This window comes from Eurosta solidaginis, chromosome 5, assembly GCF_040869045.1.
Source record: "Eurosta solidaginis isolate ZX-2024a chromosome 5, ASM4086904v1, whole genome shotgun sequence".
Classification (NCBI taxonomy): domain Eukaryota; kingdom Metazoa; phylum Arthropoda; class Insecta; order Diptera; family Tephritidae; genus Eurosta; species Eurosta solidaginis.
Window position 1 is genome coordinate 193,164,910 of NC_090323.1, and position 26,760 is coordinate 193,191,669.

The window sequence follows — 26,760 nt, forward strand, 5'->3', positions numbered from 1 at the left end:
TTCCGTATATTTATGTTGTAATCTCTAATATTTTCTGAACCTCGTTCTTATTTGCCGTCCTGTTTGTCCTATGTAACTATGTTGGCATCCGCAGGTATGCTTTTATACGCCGTGGCTGCACACAAATCGATCAGTAAAAAACACCCTCGGTTCTGAATGAACACACAGCACATAAACATAGCTAAATATACACAAGCATCAATTTTGACAATACCTGCTCATGTACCTAGGAACTATAAATACAGGACAAACGACAAAAACAGATCAGAACGAAAATCGACACTGATGATGGCACAACGCCGAAACCGGTTTGTCTCAAAACCAAATTTGACAAGGGATGACGGAAAATCATTCCAATATAAATCAGGGGTAATATCTTCTATCCTATAATTTTGTCATAATAAATACTCAGAAAGCTTTTGGGTTTAGTTTTACCATAACCAAACCTTGTTCTCGTGAAATATCTAAATATATTAGACCGTTTATAAAACTTTATTATTTCTTCGATATAAATTTACTTTTTATAAACGGTCACATATATGTATATGTACGTGTTTGGGCAAACCAAAAGCCTTATAAACAAACAATAAATTCAAAACATAATAAATACAAAATAATTGTTTTCTTAAACTTATATGTAAATTTTATTTATTTTTAATGAATAAGGCATTATTAAATATTTAAAAGTAAATTTGAAAACAATCAAAAATTTGCTCTTTGATTAAATAATTTTTACACTGAAATAAAAGAATAACTAAAAAAATTTCAGCAACAGATAGTTTTTGTATAGAAATTTGGATTTTTCCAAAATTCTGAACACAAAAAAAAACTTAGAGCTATTTATTATTTTATAGTATGTATTAAATATATGTATGTTTTGAATGCATACGATTATGAATATATGTATATAAGAATATATATGTATGCGTATATACTAATTTGTATGATGTCATGAATTGTAAATATTTAAAAAGACTCAATTTGTTCTAGATTTTGTGTTTCTTTGTTTTATTTATATTTTCAGTCTATTGCAGTTCAATACATGCATGTCTGTGTAGAAAAATCAAGCTAAAATTTGCAAAAGTTTTTTTACTTTTATTTCTTCACTGCATTATCAGACCAAGTGAAATAGAATTAAGTATCTATGTTCATATTTAACGTGGTTTAATGAGTAGATTATATGTAAAAAGTGTGTAGGGGTGACACTGTAAGAGTAATATACTTAATCATTGAAATGCATATGTATATAACACTTGCATGTTGGTACAAAACTAAACAAAACAACTCAAATTGACTACTTGATATAAATTTCATTAGCTTTCAATTTCAATAATTATGAGTATATAGTAAAATTATTTTTAAAATAGTTATACATACATACAAAGAGATATATAACAATATGTCATAGGAATCAGATAACAAAATCAAAAGAACTCATACTAATTTAAATGCTTATTTAACTTGTTTTAGAAAAAAATTTAAAGTCATAAATCAGCAATATGTTAAAAAAATTAAGATAAAACAAAATAATAATAACAAAAAAAAAATATTTTCACCAGAGCAAATAGAAGGATTTGAATTCATTATTTTTAAAACTTGTAATTTTTTGTTGATAATAGTAATTAAAATAAAAAAAATGGTGCAAGAAAAACATTAAATTTCTTATTGTGAAATTTAATTTAGAACAAATATATTTATGTCCATATTTGGGAAAAGGATATATTTAATTTTTTTAAAAGGTTTGTACTTATTAGGTTAATACAAAATTTATATAAAAACCATTAAAAAAGTTCAAAATTTGAGAAAAAGATTTCATAATCATCTATAACTAGTAGGGCTGGGACTATCCGCATATTCGAATATCCGGATATCCATACGGATATCCATTGAGACGAATAAAATCCGGACGGCATGGAAATGTGGTTATGATTTATGAAGACCCGGTTAATAACCGTATTTTTGGATATCCAGTGAAAGCAACAAATTGATGTACCTATGTTTATTTAACATTAATAACAAAAAATATAAAAAAAATGTTGACGTTTGTAAAATTGTAGCTATTTATTTTTGACGTTCATTTAATAATCTACAAACATATTTCGTGATAAATTTTTCGATGTTTACTTCGTTCAATTCATATGCAGATACTCAACTTTTATATTCCAGTATACGGACATACGGATATCCGGATTTTCTGTTTACGTATCCGAATATCCGAACAGCTGATATCCGGATTTTCCATTTACGAATCCGGATATCCGGATAGCCGGATTTTTTGCTTAGCTATCCGGTTATTCGAATATCCGGTTTATCAGGATAGTTCAAAAATCCGGATGCAGTTCACAGCCCTAATAACTAGATAGTCATCGCTTTCAAAATTGTTATTTTTGGTTTAAGATGTAAAATACAATATTTGCGTGTATTTCAATTTAATAAAAAAAAAAAAAAAAAAAAATTGGGCGAAATATTTTTCTTCTAATTTTAAAAACTTATTTAAAACTAAGGCGAATTCATTACCAGGTGTTGTTATCCCAACAGCTGATTGCTTCATTTTGATAATTTTTCATATAATGCCTTGTACAACAACATGTCAGTTAATCGAAACCAACGAAAATTTTATTTTGAATTGACATTCTTCTGCAGGGAGAATTGTTTGATTTCGCTTTGCTATCACCTTGTATGGATTCGTCTTGTGTAAAACCAAGCAAAAAATTATAAAAAACTTAAAAAAAAATATTAAAAGTTGTATGGATTTTTATGGTTCGTAAACTTTTTTAAAATATTATTGCACTTATTACGTGAGAGAAAAACCTTTGAATAAATCAATTTGAAAATGTGAAACCTTTAAAATTTAAAATTTTTTTAGCTGTAAAAAAAAACAAATGGAAAAACAAAGAATTGTTGCTCAATTTTATGAGAACTTTATAAAATACAAAGGAAAAATAAATAAATTGAAAATGGTAAAAAATATTAAAAATTTAACAATTATTTATAGATAAAATCGGAAAAAAAACTAAGTAAGGGCGAGACTGGCTGTGTCGAGGACCTCAAAAAAAAATTGGTTGAGTGGAAGATATATGTATGGTTGTAGTGGTCCAATCTGGTCAGTTCCGAGAAATGCTTAATTGGGCACCCGAATATGTCCGCTAACGGAACTTCATAGAGACATACCAAATATTGAGGGGCAAGTATGCGTTCAAACAGACATTTCGTTTTCATAAAAATTATAACTATGTGAAAAAGTGAAGATTTATAAAATTTTGAAAAAAAATATCGTGCGAAATTGCGTTTTTTCCTTATTTCCAAAACTAAATTAGGAACAAATTAAAGAATTGTAAAAGTGCATAACATTTATTTTAAGAGAAAGGCTGTTTTCGGCTGAATTTTATTTTAATTGCAAAAAAAAAATATATATATATATATAAATTTTTTGCACCCATTTAAAACGTTCTTGAAAAAAGTTATAAAAACATTATTTTAAAAATGTAATAATATATTACATACAAAAATATTCACATGATTTTCAAAACTTCGTTTTGGATATAAATACAATATCCATGGTTTATCGTGGTAATTTAAAATTAAATTTTTTAAGAAAAGTAGCTATTAAAAACATGTGGAAAAATAAATAGTTAAATTTTTTGTACTGAGTAAAAATTTGTAACAAAAATATAATTTTAAAAGAATTTAAAAGAAAGAGAAGAAACTATTTAAAATTTGTTCGAAAGGATTGAATTCATGATTTTTTAATCTAGCATTTTTTGTTTTAGATGTAAAATACAATTGGGCAATTGACAAAAGTTACGTATTCATGTAAAATTAAAAAATTTGAGTGTTTTCTATGGTTTCCAATGTAAAATTTGACTCAAGCATACCACATACGGCGAATAGGAGACCTTGTGAATTGCCTAAATATGTTTGGTATATACTTAGGCGTACTTCGATAAAGAAAATACAAAAAAAAAATTCGTGCGAAACTCCTTTTTTAAACTTTTAAAATTTTTCAACGTAAAACACATTTTTTTTACATAATTTTTTAATAAAAAAACGTGTACTTAAAATTTTTTTTTTTAATATACCTTTCAAAATTTATCGACTTAAAAAATGATTGCAAAAAAAATATTTTTTTTACTATATATTTAAATCAAAAATTGAGTTGTTTAGAGTTCTATGTTTTTTTTTCGAAAATTTATAAAATTTTATGTATAAATGTTATTTGTGTTGTAAAAACTTTTTAAAAGACATGCATGCTTTATCAAAATTACTTAAGTATATAAAATATTGATTGGTTCTAAAAATCAAATATACGAGGTTGCATAAGGTGTGATTGTTGTACGTTTCAGAATGTTTGTAGCTGTAATAAAACTTTTCATTTTTGTATTTCAAAATATAAAACGTTTTGAAAAAAAAAAAAAAATTTTATTTGAAAACTCTTTGTTTTCATAATTGTAATTCAAATATGTGTTTAAAACTGAAAAAACTAAAACCTTTTGGCCAAAATAAATTAAATAAAAAAATAAATAAATGTAAGGCGCGATGACCTCGGAAGAGATCTAAGGCCGAGCTTCTCTTCCAATTTGCGTCGTGCTCCTCTTGATTTTCCCTACAAATTGGCCGGACGGGACCTACATGTTTTAAGCCGACTCCGAACGGCATCTGCAAGGCAGATGAGTTTTCACTAAGAGCTTTTTATGTCAGAAATACACACGGAGCGCTTGCCAAACACTGCCGAGGGGCGACCCGCTTAGAAAAATTTTCTTCTAAATGAAAAACCTTATTTCTAAAATTTTGATGTTGCTTTGCCCGGGGTGTGAACTCAGGGCATACGGTGTGGTAGGCGGAGCACGCTACCATCACACCACGGTGGCCGCAAAATAAATTTAAAAAGAAGTTGAATCATATCTTTGAAATTTGCAACTATTTTTAACAAAAGCAAGAATATTTTTTTTAAATAAAAATTAATTATAAAAAATAAAGAATTTTCAAAAGCTAAAAAAAAATTAAGGAAAATAATAAATACTGCTAACATAAAAACAAGTAATGGGAAAAATTGTATTGTTAAACAAAAAATAAGTTTCTCTAACAATGCAGATTTATATAAAATGCAAAGCACAAAAGATTGTTAGGACACACAAAAAAAAAAAAAAAAGAAATTAACGACCTACAAGATTTTACGTTGTTTTTTGTTATTATTTGTGTTCCATCGCTGTAAATATAGCCAAAAACATAAAAATTTGCGCCGATTGACGAACAACTAAACTGGTTGTGAAATCATATTTTTAGTTCTTAAAAATTTATTGTATGCAAATGTTTATAAATGAAATTTACAATCTTAACGGTAGCTTTAGATTTTTCAATTACATATAAATACTAAATTTTCTGCACTAACAAAAATCTTGCTACTACTATGATAAACTAAAAAAAGTTTGGTAATCCGACCTTGAAACTTAATTCCTCATATGGGTCATTCCATGTCAAATAGAGCAATTGTTAGAATCGCACCTTTTCAATTTGGTTAGATTTTGTTCAAAACTTGTCTTTATCTGCCAAAAGAAATTAAAAAAAAACACAAATATTTAAAAATAGTTATAACGTATAACTCAAGATTTTAATTCTTCAGGGCTTCTTTTTGAACATATCTTAATTTCGATAATATTCAAATCTATCTAATGCCAATTTCACACAGAGGCTGAATAAAATAATTAGTCCAGTTTTCTACATTAAAGCCCTAATTGAACGCAATCTTCTATACAAAATACAAATTCTTAATTATCTCATTATTGCTTTATTGAATGCCTAATCGAGTGAAAAATCTAGTCGGTTTTGCTTGTTGCTTCGAATTTTATTGTCAATGTAACAAATGACAATAAAAAATAAATTATTTTAATAATTTACGAAAAATAGAAAAACACGAAAAAATTCAAAATTTCATATTCGCTGCATTGCTGCAAAAGATAATATGGCTTTTTCGAAAATAGCCACAAATTTGGTTAGGTGCAACATGCGCATGCAGTTTATTTTGATTGTATTTATAGTTAAGAAGGAAACAGCTGCTTTCCATTTTAACAATTTTTTGTAAACACGAAATATGTTTTTGGGGCTGCTTACAGATGTTCGTTCGCTTAATGGAGCAAAAGACCCTGTATGAAAATGGAAACTTAATTATTTCATTAAATAGAATTATGATTCGATTAATTTTCTGTGTGAAAACGGTATTAGACAAATGACATGATTTTTCAATTCTTATTTGACAAATTTTAAATTTACAAAAACATATTTTTTAAAGTCAAAATTTTATATTTTGAAAATGAAACACGTATGTTCTTTTAAAGCTGTTTCTAGACTTAAAGAAGTGTTTGGAAGGAGTAGAAATCTCAACGCTGCTCAAATATATGGAGAAACGGGGATTTCGAAAAAATCTCGCACAGTACCACATTCGGCTTGGTATTGGATCAAGCCGATTTTTTGAAGATATCAATAAAAAAAAAAAAATAATAAAAAATACTTGGCGCGATTTACCTCCAAGGAGATTTCGACCAAGCTTCGCTTTGAATTTGCGCAGTGCTCCTTTTTAATGTTTCCTACAGATGAATTTTCACCGAAAAGGCTTTTATGGCAAATATACTCGGAGCGCTTGTCAAACACTGCCGAGGGGCGATTCCGCTTAGAAAACTTGTTTCTAGTCGAAAGAACTTTTATTTATTTATTTTTGGTGTTGCTTTGCCTGGAACTTGAAGCCAGGATGATTTATTTAAAAACTTATAAAATTAAAGATATGTGGATGGCCTCCTTTTTTTTTTTAATGAATTGTATACCTTTTTATTCTTCTAAGTTTATATAGCAGGGAGACCAAAATTCCCAAAAAAATAGCTTTAATTGTAAAGATCTGATTTTAGAACCGGTAAACACCAGTTACATAAGCATGCAAACAAAATAGATTATACATGTCATTGAAATGAGAAATATAATCACATTCATAATTTTTTGTCTTTGTAATTAGTTTATTCAAAATAGCATTACTAAAGGCTCCGTTTGGAAAATCAAAGCCTATAACTATGTTCTGGGCAGCCGCCGTGGTATGATGGTAGCGTGCTCCGCCATCAACACCGAAGATCCTGGGTTCACGCCCCGGGCAAAGCAAAATCAAAATTTTAGAAACAAGTTTTTTCAATTAGAAAAAAAATTTTTCTAAGCGGGGTCGCCCCTCGGCAGAGTTTGGCAAGCACACTGAGTGTATTTCTGCCATGAAAAGCTCTCAGTGAAAACTCATCTGCCTTGCAGATGCCGTTCGGAGTCGGCATAAAACAAGTAGGTCCCGTCCCGCCAATTTGTAGTAAAAATCAAGAGGAGCACGACGCAAATTGGAAGAGAAGCTCGCCCTAAAATACTTTCGGAGGTTATCGCGCCTTACATTTAATTTTTTTTATAACTATGTTCTGGAGGATAACTTCGAAAAACGGAAATATTACTTTCTTGTTTACGGCTTTTCAAACAAATTAAGAAAAAGGAAAAAATTAATGATTTTGAATAGTGTGGTTCTCGAGACAGCAATTAAGCTAGGTCGTAGAGAACTTCTAGTATTTGCTCAGAGGACGGAGTTATTCTATAACATAAGTCCTGGCACCTGATTGGGGGTTTTCCGTTTGGTCGTCAAACAAATTCTGGTAACACTATAGATACATTCAGTCTATGTGAGGTCTTAATTGAGCGGCCAGTTCAACCTAATCTAATAGTGTGATTGACTTTAACTGACCTTTCCAGGTCAGTTGAGGGTTTGATCATAAAAAGTCCGAGTCTTGCTGGACTTCAACAGAGAATTTCACGTGAATAGGATACTATAACCCGAGCCGGATAGTGGGCTTAGGGGGGGAGGTATTTCTGTTGTAAGATCCGACTAAAACACCCAAATGATTCAAGGGGGTGTGTAGCGCAATATATAGCTTCTTCAACCTAGCTTGTCAACATCACCTACCCGTGGCGAATCCTGTTGCTTTAGCAGAAGAGGCTCTGACGAATCCAAGTTCCATCTAACTAGGGGTGGGGTGGTCTAGAAGGTTCAATGTGGTCATATTAAATCGTTCCCCAGATGGTCGCGCTTGTATCTTAATGGTGCTTGTTTCCAGAACGTACCGGATCTATATCCGGCAAAGGACCATCAATATCAATAACACTCCCCTAAGTCTTCGGGCAGTGTTTTTATCACTACAACAACAACAACAACAACAACAACAGCATATATAAATAATTCTTTCACTTCATGTCAAAAGTATTAAAGCTGAGCAAATTTACCTACTTATTTTATGAATTTCGATCACCAGTTAGTTTCAGAGTTTCGTGAGTAAATGAAAAAAAAAAAACAGCTCCACCTACCGTCACGTTAGCTACTTGACTTTTGCGGGGACAATGACAATTTCATCAAAATTGTGTTACCAGATTGAAAAATTTGAAATTTTTTTGTGATTTCGGTGGATTTGAAATTAACAAATACAAGCAAATATATCAAAATTGTTATTTTAAATAAACGGGAAAATGAGCTGTGTGCATTGAAAATGCGCAAAAACAAAATACCAGTGTAAATAAGAAGGTATTACCAAATAGGATAAATATAATAAGAGACGTCACTCGTTACGTGTAGCCATTTGTTCGATGTTTTCTTTGAGGCAGTCGCTGTTTTTTTTTTTGGCGAGATGTGCATAAAATGTCTTCTATACATGGGATATTTGTGTTTATTTTTTCAACTATATTTAATCAATTCTCTTTCCAAAAATGACATTTGCCTAAGGTGCATACACCGCATGGATAAATAGGAGACAATTCAAAACTGTCCCTCATAGAAAACATTAGGCATACATTTTTTGATTTCCAGCGATTTACTCGCCACTCGTAGCAGACTGGTGGCTCTTATTATATTTAACCTCTTTGGTATTACATTTGTCAAACACCCAAAAATTCCGTTTGTGAAGGAAAAATGGTTCGAAGCATGCGAAGTAAGGGAAGAAACCCTTCCCAAATGTCCTTACCTTTGCTCCGAACATTTTGCTCCAACGGACAGTATCAATAGTGGGAAGAAAAAGTGAAGAACCGCGAAATTAGCGGTAACGAAAACCTTCCTTTGTCCGTTACTAAATAAGTTAAGTAGTAAATAATTGATGATTCCTTTTCAAAGGATTTGGCGAAGTCTTCGAACAGGTAGAATACTTAGTTTTTGGAAGGGTAAGTCTTTAGTCAGTTTCAATTATATATGTATACCCCGGAAGATGGTCTTATTGTACTAATAATTCCCAAATAAATGAAATGAAATATACATACACATGTGTTAAATCTTTGCATGAATATTTCAAGGCAAAGCAAGGCAACAACATGCGATGCAACAAATGGGATCTCAAGAAGATTAAGTGGAAATATAATACTTCCATCAGCACACTCACAGTGTATGATAACATTTATATATTATCTTTTCAGAGGGGTGGCTTTTAAAGTACTACAAAAGCTAAACAATCTAATTCAAGTCACCATCGAACAAAGATGGTATTGTTTTCAATGGAGCCAGTTTTCTCTATACATTCGAGTGTATGTGAACAACTTAAAACGCCGGCTTCGACCAATGCAATGAACTAATATTGTGCTATCCTGAAAACAAATCTTTACGCTTAAATCGAGTTTGGTATTAGTCACAAACTCTAGTACTAACGGGTCTTTCACAGAATCCCCTATAGAAAATGTCTGTCGATAAGCAACTTAAGGGACCGTTTACTACTACGAGTACATTGCTTTGTCCTTTTTTACAAATCCCTGAATTATTTTGCCCCTAAATATGATTTTCCTTTATCCATCACGCTTATTCGCTATATGTTTCCATGTTTGCATCTACTCTAAGAATTATTTAGTTCTTTGACTTGCGTCACGCTAAAGTAAAATTACATGTTTCACTGTATTGTCGATAGATATATATGCAGATAAATCGTGCTAAAACATATTACTATTGTATCAGATGACTATTGTGTTCCTGAAAGAATTTCCTATTCCGAAATACCACAATTGTGCTTTAAACCGTAATGGAATGGCAAAGCTGCTAGCAAAACAACAAACTTTATGAAACTTTAAAAGTCCCCAAATACATCAAAAACTTTTGAGTTGAACTACCTTCTTTTTTATACCATGATTGAAATTTTAGAATAGTTTTGAAAGCTTTTTTTTTCAAATTCCCCTCTTTCAGAACACAGTGATAAAACAAAAGAAAAGTTTTGATCATTGTGAATTCATACAAGTGAAAAATCTTTCTATTCCTCCATTGCGATACCTACCTGTCAAAAAATAGCTGACAGGGAGAATGGCTGTCGCGAATGGCCAGAGAATGGAAGAAAGGCTTGTTTTTTGCTCGCCGTTATTAAATTGAAACGCCATGAATCACCCATTTGTCTATAAAATCAGCTTTTCATTTAATTGTATATACAGAAAGTCAGACTAAATATTGACTTCAATTTCTAAAATATAGCTATTAAATAAACCAGTTAAGCAAGAATTTTAAAATATGTAAATAATGCAGTATACCAGTCGTTTACAAAAATGTTTGAAAAACACTTTTGGCAAATAATTTAAGGAATCGAACAGCGATTGAACAGCTGATCGAGGTTGTTTACTATTGTGAACGTTTTTTTTCAAACATTCGCCACTTGAATGAATTCACAATGGTTTTGATCAAGCGTTAATGCGCTTTAACATGGAATGATCCTCATATTAAGCAGTTATGCAAAAAAATTCTAAATATTATTCATTAGCTACTGTTTTTGTATTGTATAAATGTATAAGTATGTACATATTTCCTTTGTTTGGCGTAATCTACATTCACACTTACATAAAAGGATGATTTTTCAGATTTTTGTTTTAGCCTGGTTTCAGTTTAGTATATCATACTAAAAGTATATACAAATGGGCAGTTTCCATTTACATTCCATAGCCATTTGCATACGATTTTAACGCAATTTCGCAATCATATCGAATGCTGAGCGGAATAACACCCTATCTCAGCTGCCGTTTTAAAAACGCCCTATTGCTTCGCTTATGAAAAAATTCTGGGATGCGGCGTTCTTCCACCGGATTCTCATAGAGAACGTTTTCTTGGATCAAATTCTGAAACAGGGCATTTTTCCAAAGTTTCGTGGGATAGGCCGTTTTTGAAACGACACCCGCGACATGGTGATATTCCACTCAGCATTTAATACATCTTGTTTAAAATTGCCTACAAATGAATTCAAATGCAGCGAATGTGGAATTTAATTTCAAATTGTTTTAAATAAATTTCTCACGCCAATGAAAACCGTCCATCATTGCTAACTATGTACATATTTAACTGAATCCTAGGGCTAATACACATGCACACCCATATTATTGTTAAATATGTATGTATGTAAGTATATATAAATGTATGTATGTATATATTATTGGCGAAAGTGTTATTGTACATATGTATGTAGTAAATATGAAGCATTGCTAAACATACTTAATTGTATGTATGTATGTATGTGTCCAGCGACACAAAAGTTAACTATCAATTGATGATGCATCATGAAGGGCAGGGTTAAGGAATTTTTCACATTTTTTTTGCAATTTCATGCTGCCCTAAAATTTTGTTTGTTTCTTTCTATTTTGTTTTTTAAACTATTTACCATAATTATTTGTTTTTAATTTGGCCTTAGGCTAGCTTCGAATATGCATACACACAAATCACACCTACAACAACACCCGCCGCAATATAGGTAATTAATGACCTTCGCTTTTTCGCTGCTTGGCTTCGCTCCTCTGCATCGCGTTGTTTTCGTTTAATTTCATTAACCGTATGTTCAATTTGTGCCTGTCGTTCGACACGTTTCCGTCGTTTCAGTTCATTTTCGGGTCTGGTAAGGAAAAGAAAGAAAATTGATTTTATTATTCAAATATTTTCATTGCTTCTTGCATTCCACGAGGCCCAAAAAAAAAGTGTACTATTTTTCGTCACAAAACTTACCCGATTACGCTTGGATTAATGTTCGTGCCATCGGTGCCATTCAATTTGATATCATTATTTATTATATTGCGTTCTTTAACTGCATTAGCATTCTTATCTTCAACATCATTCTCATCCGAAATATGTCCTTCAAGTAGCTCATCATCATCCATCTCATTGTCATCATCACTGCGCACATCGCTATCATAATACTCATTCTCATCACTATCGGACTCGTGTACACGTTCTAAGGAATTTTGTGAGCGTTGCGCTTGTTGTGGTATTGGTGGTAATGGTCTATTTGACATACTATCAGCGGTAGCTTTTTCATTGTTTAAGAAATTATTTAGCGCATCCTTGGCACTGCCACTATTGACGTTGTTGTGTTTTGTATTGTCGCTCATTGCGTATAGATCGTCGTTGAAACTTTCGCTTGCTGGTATTTTTGGCAATGGTTTGCCATGCAAATTTAATGTAAGCGAACCGGTAGCGCTGCAACCGGCCATTGGCAGTGTTAGGGAATGTGTACGTGGTGGTAGCGGTGGTGGCATCTCGTTACTATTGCCACCTGTGGCATATGCGTCGGTGTCATTGTCACTGCTTATGATTGGCGTTTCTTTGTAGCTTAAAAATTCCTTTAATGAAAAAAGTATAAATAATGTCATCTTCCAAATATCGAGGGCAACAATTTTGAAGGAGGAAGAGCAGTTTTGGTGTAACCAACATAGGTTTAAAAAAATATGAGAGAGTACACCCAATACTCGTGAAGTTGGATGTGTAAGCATGCAGGTGTACGTTTAGAAAATTATTTCTTGCTAATTGAGAAGAGCTTTGTCTTTCTTATCAGTAAAAACCGATACCGACGAATTCTTGTTTATTTATCGCCTTATTGTCGATAACGATATTTTGGTCGAAATATTGTTTATTTGGTTATCGGCCGGTTATCGCCGCGTCATTGACTCCTGATTGACTTTTTATCGACTGGTTTTATATGTGTCATCGATTTTATATTGAACATTTACCTCTTTCCGTTGCATAACAAACCGATGAGTCGTCAATAACAAATCGAAAACACGCCGATAACGCATCAGTAGCACTCCGATAACTTTTTATAAAAAACCCGATAAGCAATGGATGTCTTTTTATAAAAAACCGACAAAAAATCGACGACCTTTCAAAGATAACAAATTGACAACCCTCCGAAAACAACTCGATAACTTTTTGATAACATATCGATAACTTTTCATAAGCATATCGATAATGAAATGATAACTCATCGACAAAAAAATTTGCAGCACTTCGATAACAAATATAATAACATTGCGTTAACTCGTTGAAAAGATATGAATAGCCGATAATTCATCGATAACAAGTAAAACTTTCGGTTTTGTCTGTCGATGGATCGTGCGCTTCGGGATATACATACATACTTGGGCATCTAATGTCGGGTTGACCGCCAACGCGGAGAAGGCGGATATAGTATTTTTACTAAGAAGTAAACGGTCCCAAACTGGATGAGGCCTCAGTTAGGAGGGGGAGCGGGGGCTACCCTGTAACAGAAACCTTGCACTAACAACTATGAATCATTCTAGACAGTAAGCTGTAGTGGAAGCTCAACGCAGAAGAGAGAGTGAAGAAGGCATCGACGGCACTTTATGCTTGTAAAAGAATGCCGGGGTGTACGTGGGGTCTATCACAAGATCAGTGTAGCGTTTTTCAGGCGGAAATACTAGTCGTAATCAAAGCAGCAGGAACACTGGTACTACACTTGCCAGGCTAAGACTCCAGCTATTAGGGGTGATACAGCTGTCAGATCTAGAAGCAGCAAGTGGTATAGGACTTAAAGAGCGTCTAGCAATTGTCAAGAGGACGGAGTTATTTTGTAACATAGGACAAGGTTTTTTTCAGGTTGATCATTAAACAAACTTCTGGTAACGCAACGGACTCATCCAGTCTATGTGAGGTCCTCACGGGCGAGCCAATTTAACATAACCTAAACTTCGATTTTGGCTTCGGCTTTGACTTCTAATTTTACGTTTTCTCTCCTCTTCCCTCTTTTTTCCTCTCCCCCTAAAGTTATCAATGTTGAAACCATTTTAATTAAAATTCTTACATCAACTCTTCGCTAGTTCGGTATCATTTGGGAACAATTTCAGGTATGTTTCAAGGATCATCCATTTCGGGATCGTTTCGAGACTATTTTAGGGACCTAAGATTGCTAATTCAGGAAAACCGTTCGGAATTATTTTGGGACCGATTTAAGAATAATTTCAAGATTATTTTCTTGATAACGTATGAACTGTTTTTAGGATTATAACGGAAATATTACGGAATTGTGTTCAAGTTATTTTTTTTAACATATCGCGACTGTTTATGGAGCATTTCGTGACTTTTTCAAAAACGGTTACAGGATTTATTGATTGTTTTAAGAAATATATTGTTACGAATATTAGCAACACTAAGGGGTACTGCCATCTCTAAGTCGATGATAAGCAGTGACGTGAATGCACATCAATAATTCAATCATTATGCCTACACATATGTACGTACACGCAGCGGAGAAGCAACAAACACATGCAGATATCTTATCTGAGATGTGCAATTATAATGTGGAAGTGTCGCTCACAAACACACGCGCATATGAGAGCTATACACGTACATCTGTAGTTATAATTATAACAGATAACCAACTAGTAGATTCTAGAACAGAAGCGCCTAGAAGATGCAGCGAGGAAATCAAAGAGTATAAAAGGCCTCAACAATAGAGGCCCTACAATCAGTTTCGATTAAGCACGCTATCTGTTGGCAATAGTACAGTTATTTATTGTGAAGTACTTTAATAAAGGCCATTTTGCATTATTAAATATTGGAGTTATTTATTCAACAGTTTAGTGATTCGAACTTAGCAGAAGGTTGCAAATAAGAGGATTTGCAGTAAATTCGTTACAATTGGTGTCAGAAGAGGAATTTCTGAATAAATTCCGAAGATTTTGAATACAACTTGGACATGGCAAAGTTCAGTGAATTGAAGATACAGCAACTGAAGAAGGAGTTGGAGAGCCGTGGATTGAATACAAGCGACATTAAACTCGAACTTCAGGCACGGCTACGGAGGCAATGGAAGCAGAAGGAATTAACGTGGAAGAGTACGTCTTTCCTCTTGATGGTGAGGAGACAACAAAAATTGAAGAGAAAAATGAAACATCGCAGACAGCTACGAGCACAGACTTGAACATGATATTGGCTGCAATATCTGCACAAACATCGACAGTAACATCAATGTTGTCGCAAATGTCATCTCAACTGGAAGAACAGAAGGCATCTCAACTAAAATCCCAGGAGAACCGCTTAACATTAAAGATGGAAACACAACTGAAAGAGCAAGAGGCACGCCTAACAGTACAACTAGAAGCGCAAGAGGCGCGTATATCATCAAAACTCGAAGCGCGTATGGACGAGAAAATAACGCAGTTTGAGGAAAAAATCGAAGCCGAGGTGGATGCTTGAGAGGTCGTATACAGGAGTTGCAATTAAATTGCCCAGCTGTTTCAGCAAGCGATACGAAGGTAAAAACTCCATCTTTTGACGGTTCTGTCCTTTCCAGGTGTTTAAGATTAAGAAGACCGCAGCAGTGAACAACTGGAATGTTGAAGATAAAGTTGCTGCACTGTTCATGGCGTTGAAAGGGCCTGCAGCTCAGATTTTACAAACCATTCCAAAGGACGAACGGAACTGCTATGAAGCATTGATGGCCGCTCTATAGAGACGATACGGAACTGAGCATAGGAGACAGATATACCAAATTGAGTTACTGAACCGCTTCCAGACGCCTGGTGAAACATTGCAAAAGTTTGCGTCGGATGTTCAAAGGCTGGCACATTTAGCGAATGCGGACGCACCCGTGGAATACACTGAATGGGTAAAGATTCAGAGCTTTATAAATGGCATACGGGACGTCGAAACAAAGCGAGTTACATACGCAAACCCAAAGCCAACATTCGCAGAAACGGTGTCACAAGCTCTGATTCAGGAAACAGCGTCGCTTCTGTGTAAGCCAGTTTTCAAAGCACGCCGTGTGGAGATAGTAAGGCCAGAGTGGGTAGACGCAATATTGGAGGTGCTGAAAGGATCGCAAACGCGGAATAGAAGAGTTATCAAATGCGGGAAGCCCGGTCACATTGCACGTCATTGCGATCTTGGTCCTAATAGTTCCAACAATGTGGGTGGCCGTAAACGCAAAGCTGGAGGAGATGAGCAAGAGCGTGTCAGATGTAAAGAACGAAAACTTGCCCCAGCTATTGAATGTCCTGTGATATCTGTGTCGCAAATTGGAAGAAAATCGAGCAGTCTTGCCGTCGAAGGAAAGCTGGATGGCAAGGAGCGTGTACTGACTGTAGATACGGGCGCATCTCATTCCTTAATCCGATCTGACTTGGTCAACAGGAGAGTAAAACCGTTACCTGGAGCAAGGTTGCGTACGGCCAATGGCGAGTATAATCAAGACCAAGGAGAATTGGTATGTGAGGTATTAATTGGAAAGGTCATGGTTCTACACAAATTCATTGTGGCGGAGATTGTTGATGAAGTCATATTGGGAGTGGACTTCTTGGTTGACCAAGACATCAAGATCGATATGCAGAGAAGGGTGATGCCTTATGAGAACCAGGATGTGCCACTTAACTTCAGTTTGGAAAAAGGGTTCAGCAGTAGCGAGTGCTGGTGGAGGAGATTCGACAGAGACCACGAGAGTCAAGGAAAGTAGATCGAGCAAAGGTTGATGGAACAAATGGGCCAAACAAATCAAAACCGAAGGTACCTGTGAGAGAAACACTGGCATGGAAAAGCCCTAACGGACGCACTAAAACGAAGGAAAGAATTTCGCAGAAAGAATGCAAGGGTGGTTTCAAGCCAGGACACACTACTGTTGTGAAGCGTCGGAACGATACTGATTATGCAAAGCAAATCCGTCAAGCGCAAGCTCTACGAAGTAGTTCATTGGCAAAACAACAGAGTGTGAAGGAACGAACCAGGGTAATGAGTAGTAGGATGAAACGCAGGTACGACGAGAACAATAATTCGGAAGGTTTCTTGGCGGGAGATTTGGTACTGTTATACAACCCTCACCGGTGGAAAGGTGTTCCATCCAAGATTCGGTGCAGTTGGGAAGGCCCGTACAAAGTTGTGAAGGAGATCAGTGATACCATCTACCGCATACAAACCATTGGGAAACCACGGAGTAGAAGAGTGGTACATTTGGAGATGCTAGCGGCGTTTAGATCGGGAGATTTGTCTGATCGGGACGATCAGACTTGGGTGGAGGGCAGTGTTACGAATATTAACAACACTAAGGGGTACTGCCATCTCTAAGCCGATGGTAAGCAGTGACGTGAATGCACATCAATAATTCAATCATTATGCCTACACATACATATGTACGTACACGCAGCGGAGAAGCAACAAACACATGCAGATATCTTATCTGAGATATGCAATTATAATTGTGAAAGTGTCGCTCACAAACACACGCGCATATGAGAGCTATACACGTACATCTGTAGTTATAATTATAACAGATGACCAACTAGTAGATTCTAGAACAGAAGCGCCTAGAAGATGCAACGAGGAAATCAAAGAGTATAAAAGGCCTCAACAATAGAGGCGCTACAATCAGTTTTGATTAAGCACGCTATCTTTCGGGCAATAGTAGAGTTATGTATTGCGAAGTACTTTAATAAAGGCCATTTTGCATTATTAAATATTGGAGTTATTTATTCAACAGTTTAGTGATTCGAACTTAGCAGAAGGTTGCAAATAAGAGGATTTGCAGTAAATTCGTTACAATATTGACACGATTTCGTGTTTACTTCTGGAATGTTGTTTCTTCTTGGCATTCTCATAAGTATCTGTACCAATTGCACGTAAACCATATCAATACTCCAACTATACGTCAATACTATGGGCTCTTTTGGGCTATATGAGGTCCTGACGGACCAGCCATTTGAACTTAACTAACTATACGCTCTGAAGATATTTTATTTCATCTAAAAACCTGTAAAGAGTACTCTAATTATGGCCCCAATAAGATTCCGACAATGAGTAAAAAAACAAGTAAGGAAGGCTAAGTTCCGGTGAAACCGAACATTACATATCCAGCTGTACACTTGAAATGCTGCTGTTGTTTGTTTTGTGTGCTTGATAGTGTTACAAGGCTGCGCAATAACACATATACATATGATTCTATTCTGAACTAATTTTTCTTCGAGTTATGGCTCCCGAAACATAGAAAATTGCTTAGTCATAAAAGGAGCGATGCCACGTCCATTTTTTAAAATTTGAAGTTTTTCCTATTTATTGTTATAAATCCCTCAGGAAATGAAATAGCATTGATATAAAGCTCTTTTTTGCAAAGATATAGCTTATTTTATTCGTCCACCACCCTTTTAAAAATCTTTTATATAAAAGTGGGCGTGGTCCTTAACCGATTTCGCAAATTTTTCTTCAAAGCATTCCTTATACTGAAGGTTGCAAATAGGAGGATTTGCTACGATAGGTTTAACGATTTTTGATTTATGATTAATAATATTTGTAAAATTGATTTTATCACAAGTGGGCGGTGCCAAGCCCATTTTAAAAAATGTTTTCAAATTTTTATCAAGAGTCTCAATATCAATTCATACGTCAAATTTCAACATTCTAAGTGTAATATTTACTAAATAATCAGGTTTTTTGTTTTCCAAAATTTTATATATATAAAAAGTGGGCGTGGTTATTTTCCGATTTCAATCATTTTCAATACCAATATATTCTGGGTCAGGATAAGCTCGTGTACCAAATTTGGTGAAGATATCTCTATATTTACTCAACAGACAGTGTTAACAGACAGACGGACGGACATGGCTCAATCAAATGTTTTGTCATACTGATGATTTTGTATTATGGAAGCCTATATCTATCTCGATTCCTTTATACCTGTATAACCAACCGTTATACAAGCAAAGTTATAATACCCTGGGTACAAGTACAACTGAGTATAAAAATAGGGTTTACTGTGACCGAGAGCAAGACGAAATAGTTGCTGTCAGAAATTGGTTGTTGGTTACATGAAAACTGCATTTATGTCTCTTTATAATAGAGTCGATATAATAAAAAATATGTCTTACGGAATCCTTTAATAATTTAATTCCCTCTATAACGGCTTGATAGGAAAAATATAATTGATCTGCAGTCTGTATTAAACCCATGCGATATCTGCGCAACTCGCATAGTACATCCTGCACAGAAACATTGATTTCGCCTTCTTTTTCAATCTGCAATGAAATGTGAATAAGAATAATCTTACAGCATTAAATTAAACAAATATAGCATACGAACCAAAACCAAACAGCAATCAACTAAACAAAATGTACCCGAACGTCCAATACCGGCGCTACAATGCACTACAGCTGGCCCAACATCGGCATCGAGTGCACCAGAATCACGCACTTGTTTTAAAAATTGTAAAAATGCTACTGGTGAACTGGGAATGCCAAAATCAGGCCACGTTGTATAATGAAATTGTAATATTTCACGGCTTGCATTTGATTCCAAGTCTGTTAACCTAATAAGGTGAAATATATAATAAAAATAAGAAAAAAATTTATTTTTAAAATAACAAGTAAAGGTGTCTAAGTTCGGATGTAACCGAACATTATATACTCAGCGTGAGCTTCAATTGTACATTTCATTTCAGATAAATTACTTTTCTACATAACACGTGGCACCGCCCGTTTAAAAAAAAGTGTCTCCCCATTTCCTCTTACAATAAAACTTGATAAGTGAAAGATCATAGATTTAAAACAATTTTTTGCTAAGTTATAGCTTATTATTCTAGTCTACGAACCCTTTAAACTTGTTTTATATCTAAGTTGCCGTGGTCTTTAACAGATCCCGTCCATTTTTACCAGAAATATTTTCTACTATAGGGAAAATTTGTGTACCCAATTTTATTATGATCCGTTAATTTTTCTTCGAGTTTTGGCTCCCGAAACATAGAAAATTGCTTAGTCATAAAAGAGGCGGTGCCACGCCCATTTTTCAAAATTTGAAGTTTTTCCTATTTATTGTTATAATACACTTGGGAAATGAAATACCATTGATACAAAGCTCTTTTTTGCAAAGATATAGCTTATTTTATCCGTCCACGACCCTTTTAAAAAGCTTTTATATAAAAGTGGTCGTGGTCCTTAACCGATTTCGTTAATTTTTCTTCAAAGCATTCCTTACAGTAAAGGCAACCTCTCTGCCGAATTTTGTTACGATAGGTTTAACGATTTTTGATTAATAATATTTGTAAAATTGATTGTATCACAAGTGGGCGGTGCCACGCCCATTTAAAAAAATGTTTTCAAATTTTTATCAAGAGTCTCAATATCAGTCCACATTATAGGTGTACTATTTACTAAATAATCAGGTTTATTGTGTTTTCCAAAATGTTATATATATAAAAAGTGGGCGTGGTTGTCATCCGATTTCGCTCATTTTCAATACGAATTTAGTCTCAATATCAATCCGCACATCAAATTTCAACATTATAGGTGTATTATTTACAAAATAATCAGGTTTTTTGTGTTTTCCAAAATGTTATATATATAAAAAGTGGGCGTGGTTATCGTCCGATTTCGCTCATTTTCAATACCAATCTATTCTGGGTCCAGATAAACTCGTATAATTTGGTGAACATATCTCAATATTTACTCAAGTTATCGTGTTAACGGACAGACGGACGGACGGACATGGCTCAATCAAATTTCTTTTCGACGCTGATGATTTTGATATATGGAAGTCTATATCTATCTCGATTCCTTTATACCTGTACAACCAACCGTTATCCAATCAAAGTTAATATACCCTGTGTGCAAAGCACGCTGAGTATAAAAAAGCTTTATCGCTTAAACTCACTTAAACCATCGACGACAGAAGTTCTTATATTCCTCACAACGTAAAAATTCAACAGTCAAACCAACTTCTTTTAATTTCAGCGCATTTTCTTGTCCCTTGCTATCCGGCCAATAATGATGACATTTCACTTGTTTCTTTTCCATTATTTTATTTAACATTAGTATAGCTCTCGTATTTTGTTCCCATACCATTAACCAAAAGTGTCCAACGGTATCGACTAATGGCCCTTGTGTTAGTATATATTTTCGTTCGGCTCGTTCGAACTGTGCGAGTGGAAGAAAAGAGATAAATATATTACTTCATTTCTTTTTTCACGAACATACCTTAACAAGATTGGCATTAATATAATCTACACTTCCTCTGTGTAGGATAATACGCGAATGATCATATGGATTAACATCTCTGTATCTGTTTAAGCAACGATTGTGCGGTTTCTCTGATTCGATTGTGCTGAAATGTTTTTCGTTAGCCTCACGATCGCAACGTTCTCGAATGTCCTGAAATGAAAAAATTAAGTTTTAATAATTTATTATATTTGAAAACTGCATTGGTTTATCGTCTGCCGGGAAAATGGATGAGGGTAGGTTGAATTGGATGTTCAATAAGAACCTCACAAGTACTGGAATCAACAACAACCAACTAGGCGGTTTTGACCGTTTCGCAACAAGTCACGTGAGCTATACCTACGTCGCTATCACTGAATAATTTCGTCAGGGATCACGAAGGGATATCAAGTCCCCCTCTAACTGTATCCAACTCACTCTCTACTTCCAAATGCGCGAACCAATAGAAACACTTTCCAAGCCGGAACACCCTCATCTATTCTCATACCATGATTCAGGCAGCGAAGCCTTTATGTTTTTATTTGCACTATGCTAACGTCCGTGTAAAGCTCATACACCGTTGGCATCACGGAAAGGACCATTTTTCCGTAGAATACTCCAACGGTTTTTGTTGTTGTAGCGATAAAGACACTCCCCGAAGGCTTTGGGGAGTGTTATTGATGGCATTTTTCTGAATATAGAGTCGGTACATTTCGGTAACAAGCATCATTAAGGTACCAGCCCGACCTGGTGAGAGACTTATAGAGCTTGATTTTTGTTCGTCGAGAGAGAACTTATCTTTTCAAATAAAAGAGTGAAATGGGGGTCTGTTCATTTTAATGTGTGAGTTTTCAGATTACAGAAAGGTCTCCAGGCAAATTATAGGTTTTTTACTTCATCCTAATCGGTGCTCAGCTGTCTAAATGACTTAGGTCGAGCCCAACTAATAACGTTAGTCATTTATCCAAATAACGGAATGCGGAAACTTCCCACGTTACTCGAAGGATCAACGAAACCAAGGCCCTGCTCCCTTCGTATCATTTCTGCGTAGGAAATTTCGGGGCGAAAGAACTTAGCTACCATGCGGGGGATATAGTCATGTCAAAGACTAATCAGCTGTATGTGTATTGGGGAAGTTTTAAAACTTTGAACTCCCTTTCTTTGGCCACACCACTATTGAGCGCAGAGCCTGCCGTGCCGCTTAGCTATTAGAGTACAGTAGAGCACTGGCTGGAATTAATAACAGCGACATCTGCTCGAAAGATACTGTGGTGGTAACTCCGAACTGCGGCTTACCCCAAACTTCTAACTTTCACACCTTTCAGAAAAAAGAACGAGTTCTGTTGCGAGTCCAGCTGACTTTGTCGAATGAACCACCAAGTTCAGATAGACCAACAAAGTACAACGTTGGGCAACCATTTGGTAGCAGGTTGCTTCGGGGTTTGCAAAAAGCGTTTTACGAAAATTTTCGGAATTGTGCAGAAGGACCTATTATGGCCCATTGTATTGTAATATCAGTGGACAAAAAGGTGGAGATTAGTCTCTATATGCTCGGAGATCCTCCGAATTAAGGACATCGATGGCCATTCAAGTGGTGGCAAATAGGGGAGCATTGAAAGGTCCGCAACATCGCTGCTGAAGTGGGCCTAGGTATTAGCCCTGTCCAACCTAATGAAGCACATTGGCAAGGAATTGCTTTCGAAGCGAAGGGTGATTATATTCAACCAGCAAGTCGTGCAACTTTGCCAAGGGCAAGCATCGAGCTACAAGGTAGACACGCAAATAGAAAGCCTATGACGGGTCGCTCTCCACAAAAGCTTATTGGTCATCAAAGCCAAGGCCACCAAATAAATTATTTTTAAAAAAGGCAATTGGTCTTTCTATTTTCCGACCCCGTCATTCATTACGACGTTTCACTTGGAAGATGTATAGTCAACTTCCACTAGATATCCACATCGATGGCGCTGTGCTACCGAACTTCAATCACCAAAAGCTGAACTGCTACCAAAGTACGGAGGCGTAAGGTAAAGACGCGTTGTAAAAAAATACAAGAAAGTCGGAGCAACAGATTATCAAGCCTTAAATCTGTAAAAGATATGTTGAACAAACAATTTCAGGAGGTTTGACACATTTGAGTTCAGCCCAATAGACCTGGCGGCCGCCACTTCCATGAACACAAAATTACATCCGTTAACAAATTGAACAACGGTTTGTTCCTCCATTTGTAAAGAAAATTCTCGCCTTATTGGGAACCCAAACAAAACTAATTACGGAGGAGAAACCTGCCGCGTGAGGTCCACGGTACTCTGCCAACATCTTTTTTACTTAAACATGGGCCAAGTACGTACAGCATGTGGAAAGTTTCCGCACGACATAAAACGATTTCCGTGTACTCAAACGCATGTTCTTAAATCTTCTGCAGTCTTTTTATGTGTCCGGGAAACACCAGATGTCTGCTAAATTGATTCCTTTGCTCGAAGCCTTGCCAAATTGATTGAAAACATGTACTTTAGCTCCTTTAGTATATATGGGTATTCCATCCCATTTCGACCCATTTTGAACCCGACCCCTTTAGAATTGGCTGAAAGTTTTTTTCTAGCTTACGAAAGACGTTTTTCAGAATTTTTTCAAATTTTTTCATCCAACTCAAAAAAAGTTATGAATCTAAAAAAAAAACACCGTTTTTGTTTTCAAAATGCTATAACTTTTTCAAAAATTGACCGTTTGGGATATTTTTTTCTTTTTAAAATTTGTTTTTAAATGTACTTTTCGGAAAGAATACAAACAATTTTTTAAAGTTTTTTTTTTGTAATTTTTAATTTTTTCGAGATTTTTCGAATTTCGCCATTTTTTCTCATATAAAACTTCAATCAATTCTGCAATCATCCCCACTAATCCCGGAGTGGACCGATATATATATTTTTTTTTATTTAATTGAAAAAAAAACTTTACAATTTTTTTTGTATTTTTTCCGAAAAGTACATTTAAATACAAATTTAAAAAAAAAAAAAATCCCAAACAGTAAATTTTTGAAAAAATTCGGTGGCGAAAGAGAGAGTCAACTGTGGAAGACAATACCTAAGTATAGGGGGTTTCTACGTGGTTAAACGTAATGGTTAAAAGTGCCAGGATGTCATTGAAGCAGTGACATAACGAGCACGTTGAGAAAGATCCACTGTGCGCTTATTTGTGAGTATATAACTCCCCTTTGGACTAAGAGCAAGAGACTTACAGTTAGTATATCCCACTACTTTAAGTATGTTCGTACGCGGTTTCCAAAAATTACCCGGTTATAAAAGGTAGTCGTATCGGAAACAGTACTCGGACCTAAATATGTACACGTATCCAAAGAAGTACCCGGTTCTAAAAATGTACTCAAATTCGAAAAAGCGCCGGTTATGGAATAGTAACTCGTTATAAAAAAGACCCTCACAAAGAATGTCCGGATCCGAAAAACTACACGGTTCTAAAAAGTACCCGTTACTTCAAAAAGTGCTCGATCATTTACTTCAATGGTACCATAACTCGGAAACACGATTTTTGAGTAATTAAAGATGTAAGAAACCTCAAAAAAAAAAAAAAAAAAAAAAATGCGGGGGGTGCTTGTGCCATTTTTTTCTTACAACAATACTAGTATTTTTTTTTCATTGAACTGTCCAACAGCCGGCTGGGCATTGGACCAAACCCACTTTTTTTGTAGAGATTGAGGCTTAAGTAGACAAAGTACTATCTCCGTTTTTCGAAGTTAGCCTCCAAAAAATAGAAATAGATATCCGCTTTCTAAGTTCGAAATTCTAGATTTCGAAATTTTTTTTTTTTTTTTGTTAACGCGTTCAGCAAATTAAAAAAGTAAAAATGTGGTCGTGGTCCGCCTTTTTCTTTTATTTGAATGGCTGAATTCTTTTTTTTGAAAAATTACAGTACGATCAATTCCAGTGGAGAGTATGTGCAGAATGAAAGTAGTAGCCACTATCATGGGACTATCTGACTTCTCACCTCGTATAACAGCTGTTATACTAAATTTCTCAAAAAAAGAATTCAGCCCTAAAAATAAAGGGAAAGAGCGGACCACGACCACATTTTTACTTTTTTAATTTGCTGAACGCGTTAACAAAAAAAAAAATTTTTTTCGAAATGTTTCTACATTCGAACTTCGAAAGCCGATATCTATTTTTTGGAACTAACTTCGAAAAACGAACACAGTACTTTGTCTACATAAGCCTCAATCTCTACAAAAAAGTGGGTTTGATCCAGAAAAAAAGCTGATTTTGTCGTATAGTGATACTGTTTTAAATTTATTTTGAAAACATTTTTATTTTCATTTTTTGTTCGATGAGCTTTAAATCTAAATGTATGTTTTTTATTTTTGTTTAAAGCTATATTTATTTAACAATATCGTTTCCATCTTTTGCTCTACGCTTCATCGTAAAAATTCAAAATTACAGTGAAATTCTGATTTGTAACCATAAACTACAATGGAATATGCCGCAATTATGTAGGAATGCAATATACAATGCAAAAGTTGATAATTTTTAGGAAATATGTAGAACAAAAGTTGAGTACAAGTCTTACATGTTTTACGAGAGAAAAAAAAAAAAATAACAAAAACGTCACGCTCTTTTGATATTAAGGTGACTTCTCTTGAAGCAACATTAAACTCATTCACGGTGTTGCACCCACAACACCTGTCAGCACAGGCGTTTTTTATTAATAAATATATGTGCATATGTATGTGAGTATTAACATATGGCACATAACATAAGGGTGGTGTGATTTTTTTTGATGTTCAAACATCTTTGCTTTGGTAGCAATGAGTAAGCCGGCTGGTGAGTGCAATACCACTCGTACTCGTCTGCCGTTTCAAAAACGCCCTATCTTAGAAATCTATTGAACAGCGCCCTATTTCAAATTTTTTTTTCAAAATCGCCCTAACTGGCTATAACTCAACATCTTTTGACATTATCTGGGGCGCATATGAAAAATATAGTGTTAAAGGGCGTTCTTCAACCGGATTCTGAAATAGAGGTGTTTTGAGGGAAATTTTAAAACAGGGCGTTATTCAAAGGTTTTCGAAGAGGCAGCTGAGATAGAATGATATTCCACTCAGCAGAGGTTTGAACAATGTATATAGTTAAGCTGATATAAAGGGAAATGATGGCATCAATATGATCGAATAATGAGCTCGAAGAAGAGGGGATGTAGCGGGTTAGGGGGCTTAAAATATACCCTCGGCAGGTATACCTGTCGTAAGAGGCGACTAATATACCAAATTGATTAAAGGAATTGTGTAGCGCAACCCTTTCAAAGGGTTGCAAGCGCAATTTATTGCTTCTCCAACCCAATTGCCAACCTCACCTACCCGTGGCGAATCCTGTTTCTTTAGCTGCCGAGGCTGTGGGGACCCCAATTTTATCTAGAATCTAGGGGGTGGGAGGGCGTTATGGTCTACAAGGTTTCATGTTGATCCGAAATTGAATTTTAACATGCATATTTCATCTATAGCCAACAAAGGGTTGG

At 34.9% G+C, this 26,760-nt stretch overlaps 1 protein-coding gene across 6 annotated transcripts in view; it reads right to left on the bottom strand.

Moving 5' to 3' along the window:
- Positions 1–26,760, bottom strand: part of Ptp61F (Protein tyrosine phosphatase 61F) — a 118,971-nt gene that overhangs the window by 36,060 nt on the left and 56,151 nt on the right. For 2 of the 6 annotated variants that reach the window (XM_067787116.1, XM_067787115.1), the window contains exons 2-7: positions 21,244–21,417; positions 20,921–21,183; positions 19,355–19,580; positions 19,144–19,290; positions 12,005–12,618; positions 11,769–11,894 (exon numbers count right to left, since the gene is read on the bottom strand). In XM_067787116.1, coding sequence (XP_067643217.1) covers positions 11,769–11,894; positions 12,005–12,618; positions 19,144–19,290; positions 19,355–19,580; positions 20,921–21,183; positions 21,244–21,417 — 1,550 coding nt within the window. Of the gene's footprint in view, positions 1–617; positions 11,895–12,004; positions 12,619–19,143; positions 19,291–19,354; positions 19,581–20,920; positions 21,184–21,243; positions 21,418–26,760 lie in introns of those variants that run through there. The other 4 variants (XM_067787117.1, XM_067787114.1, XM_067787113.1 and 1 more) reach the window with 4 other exon arrangements.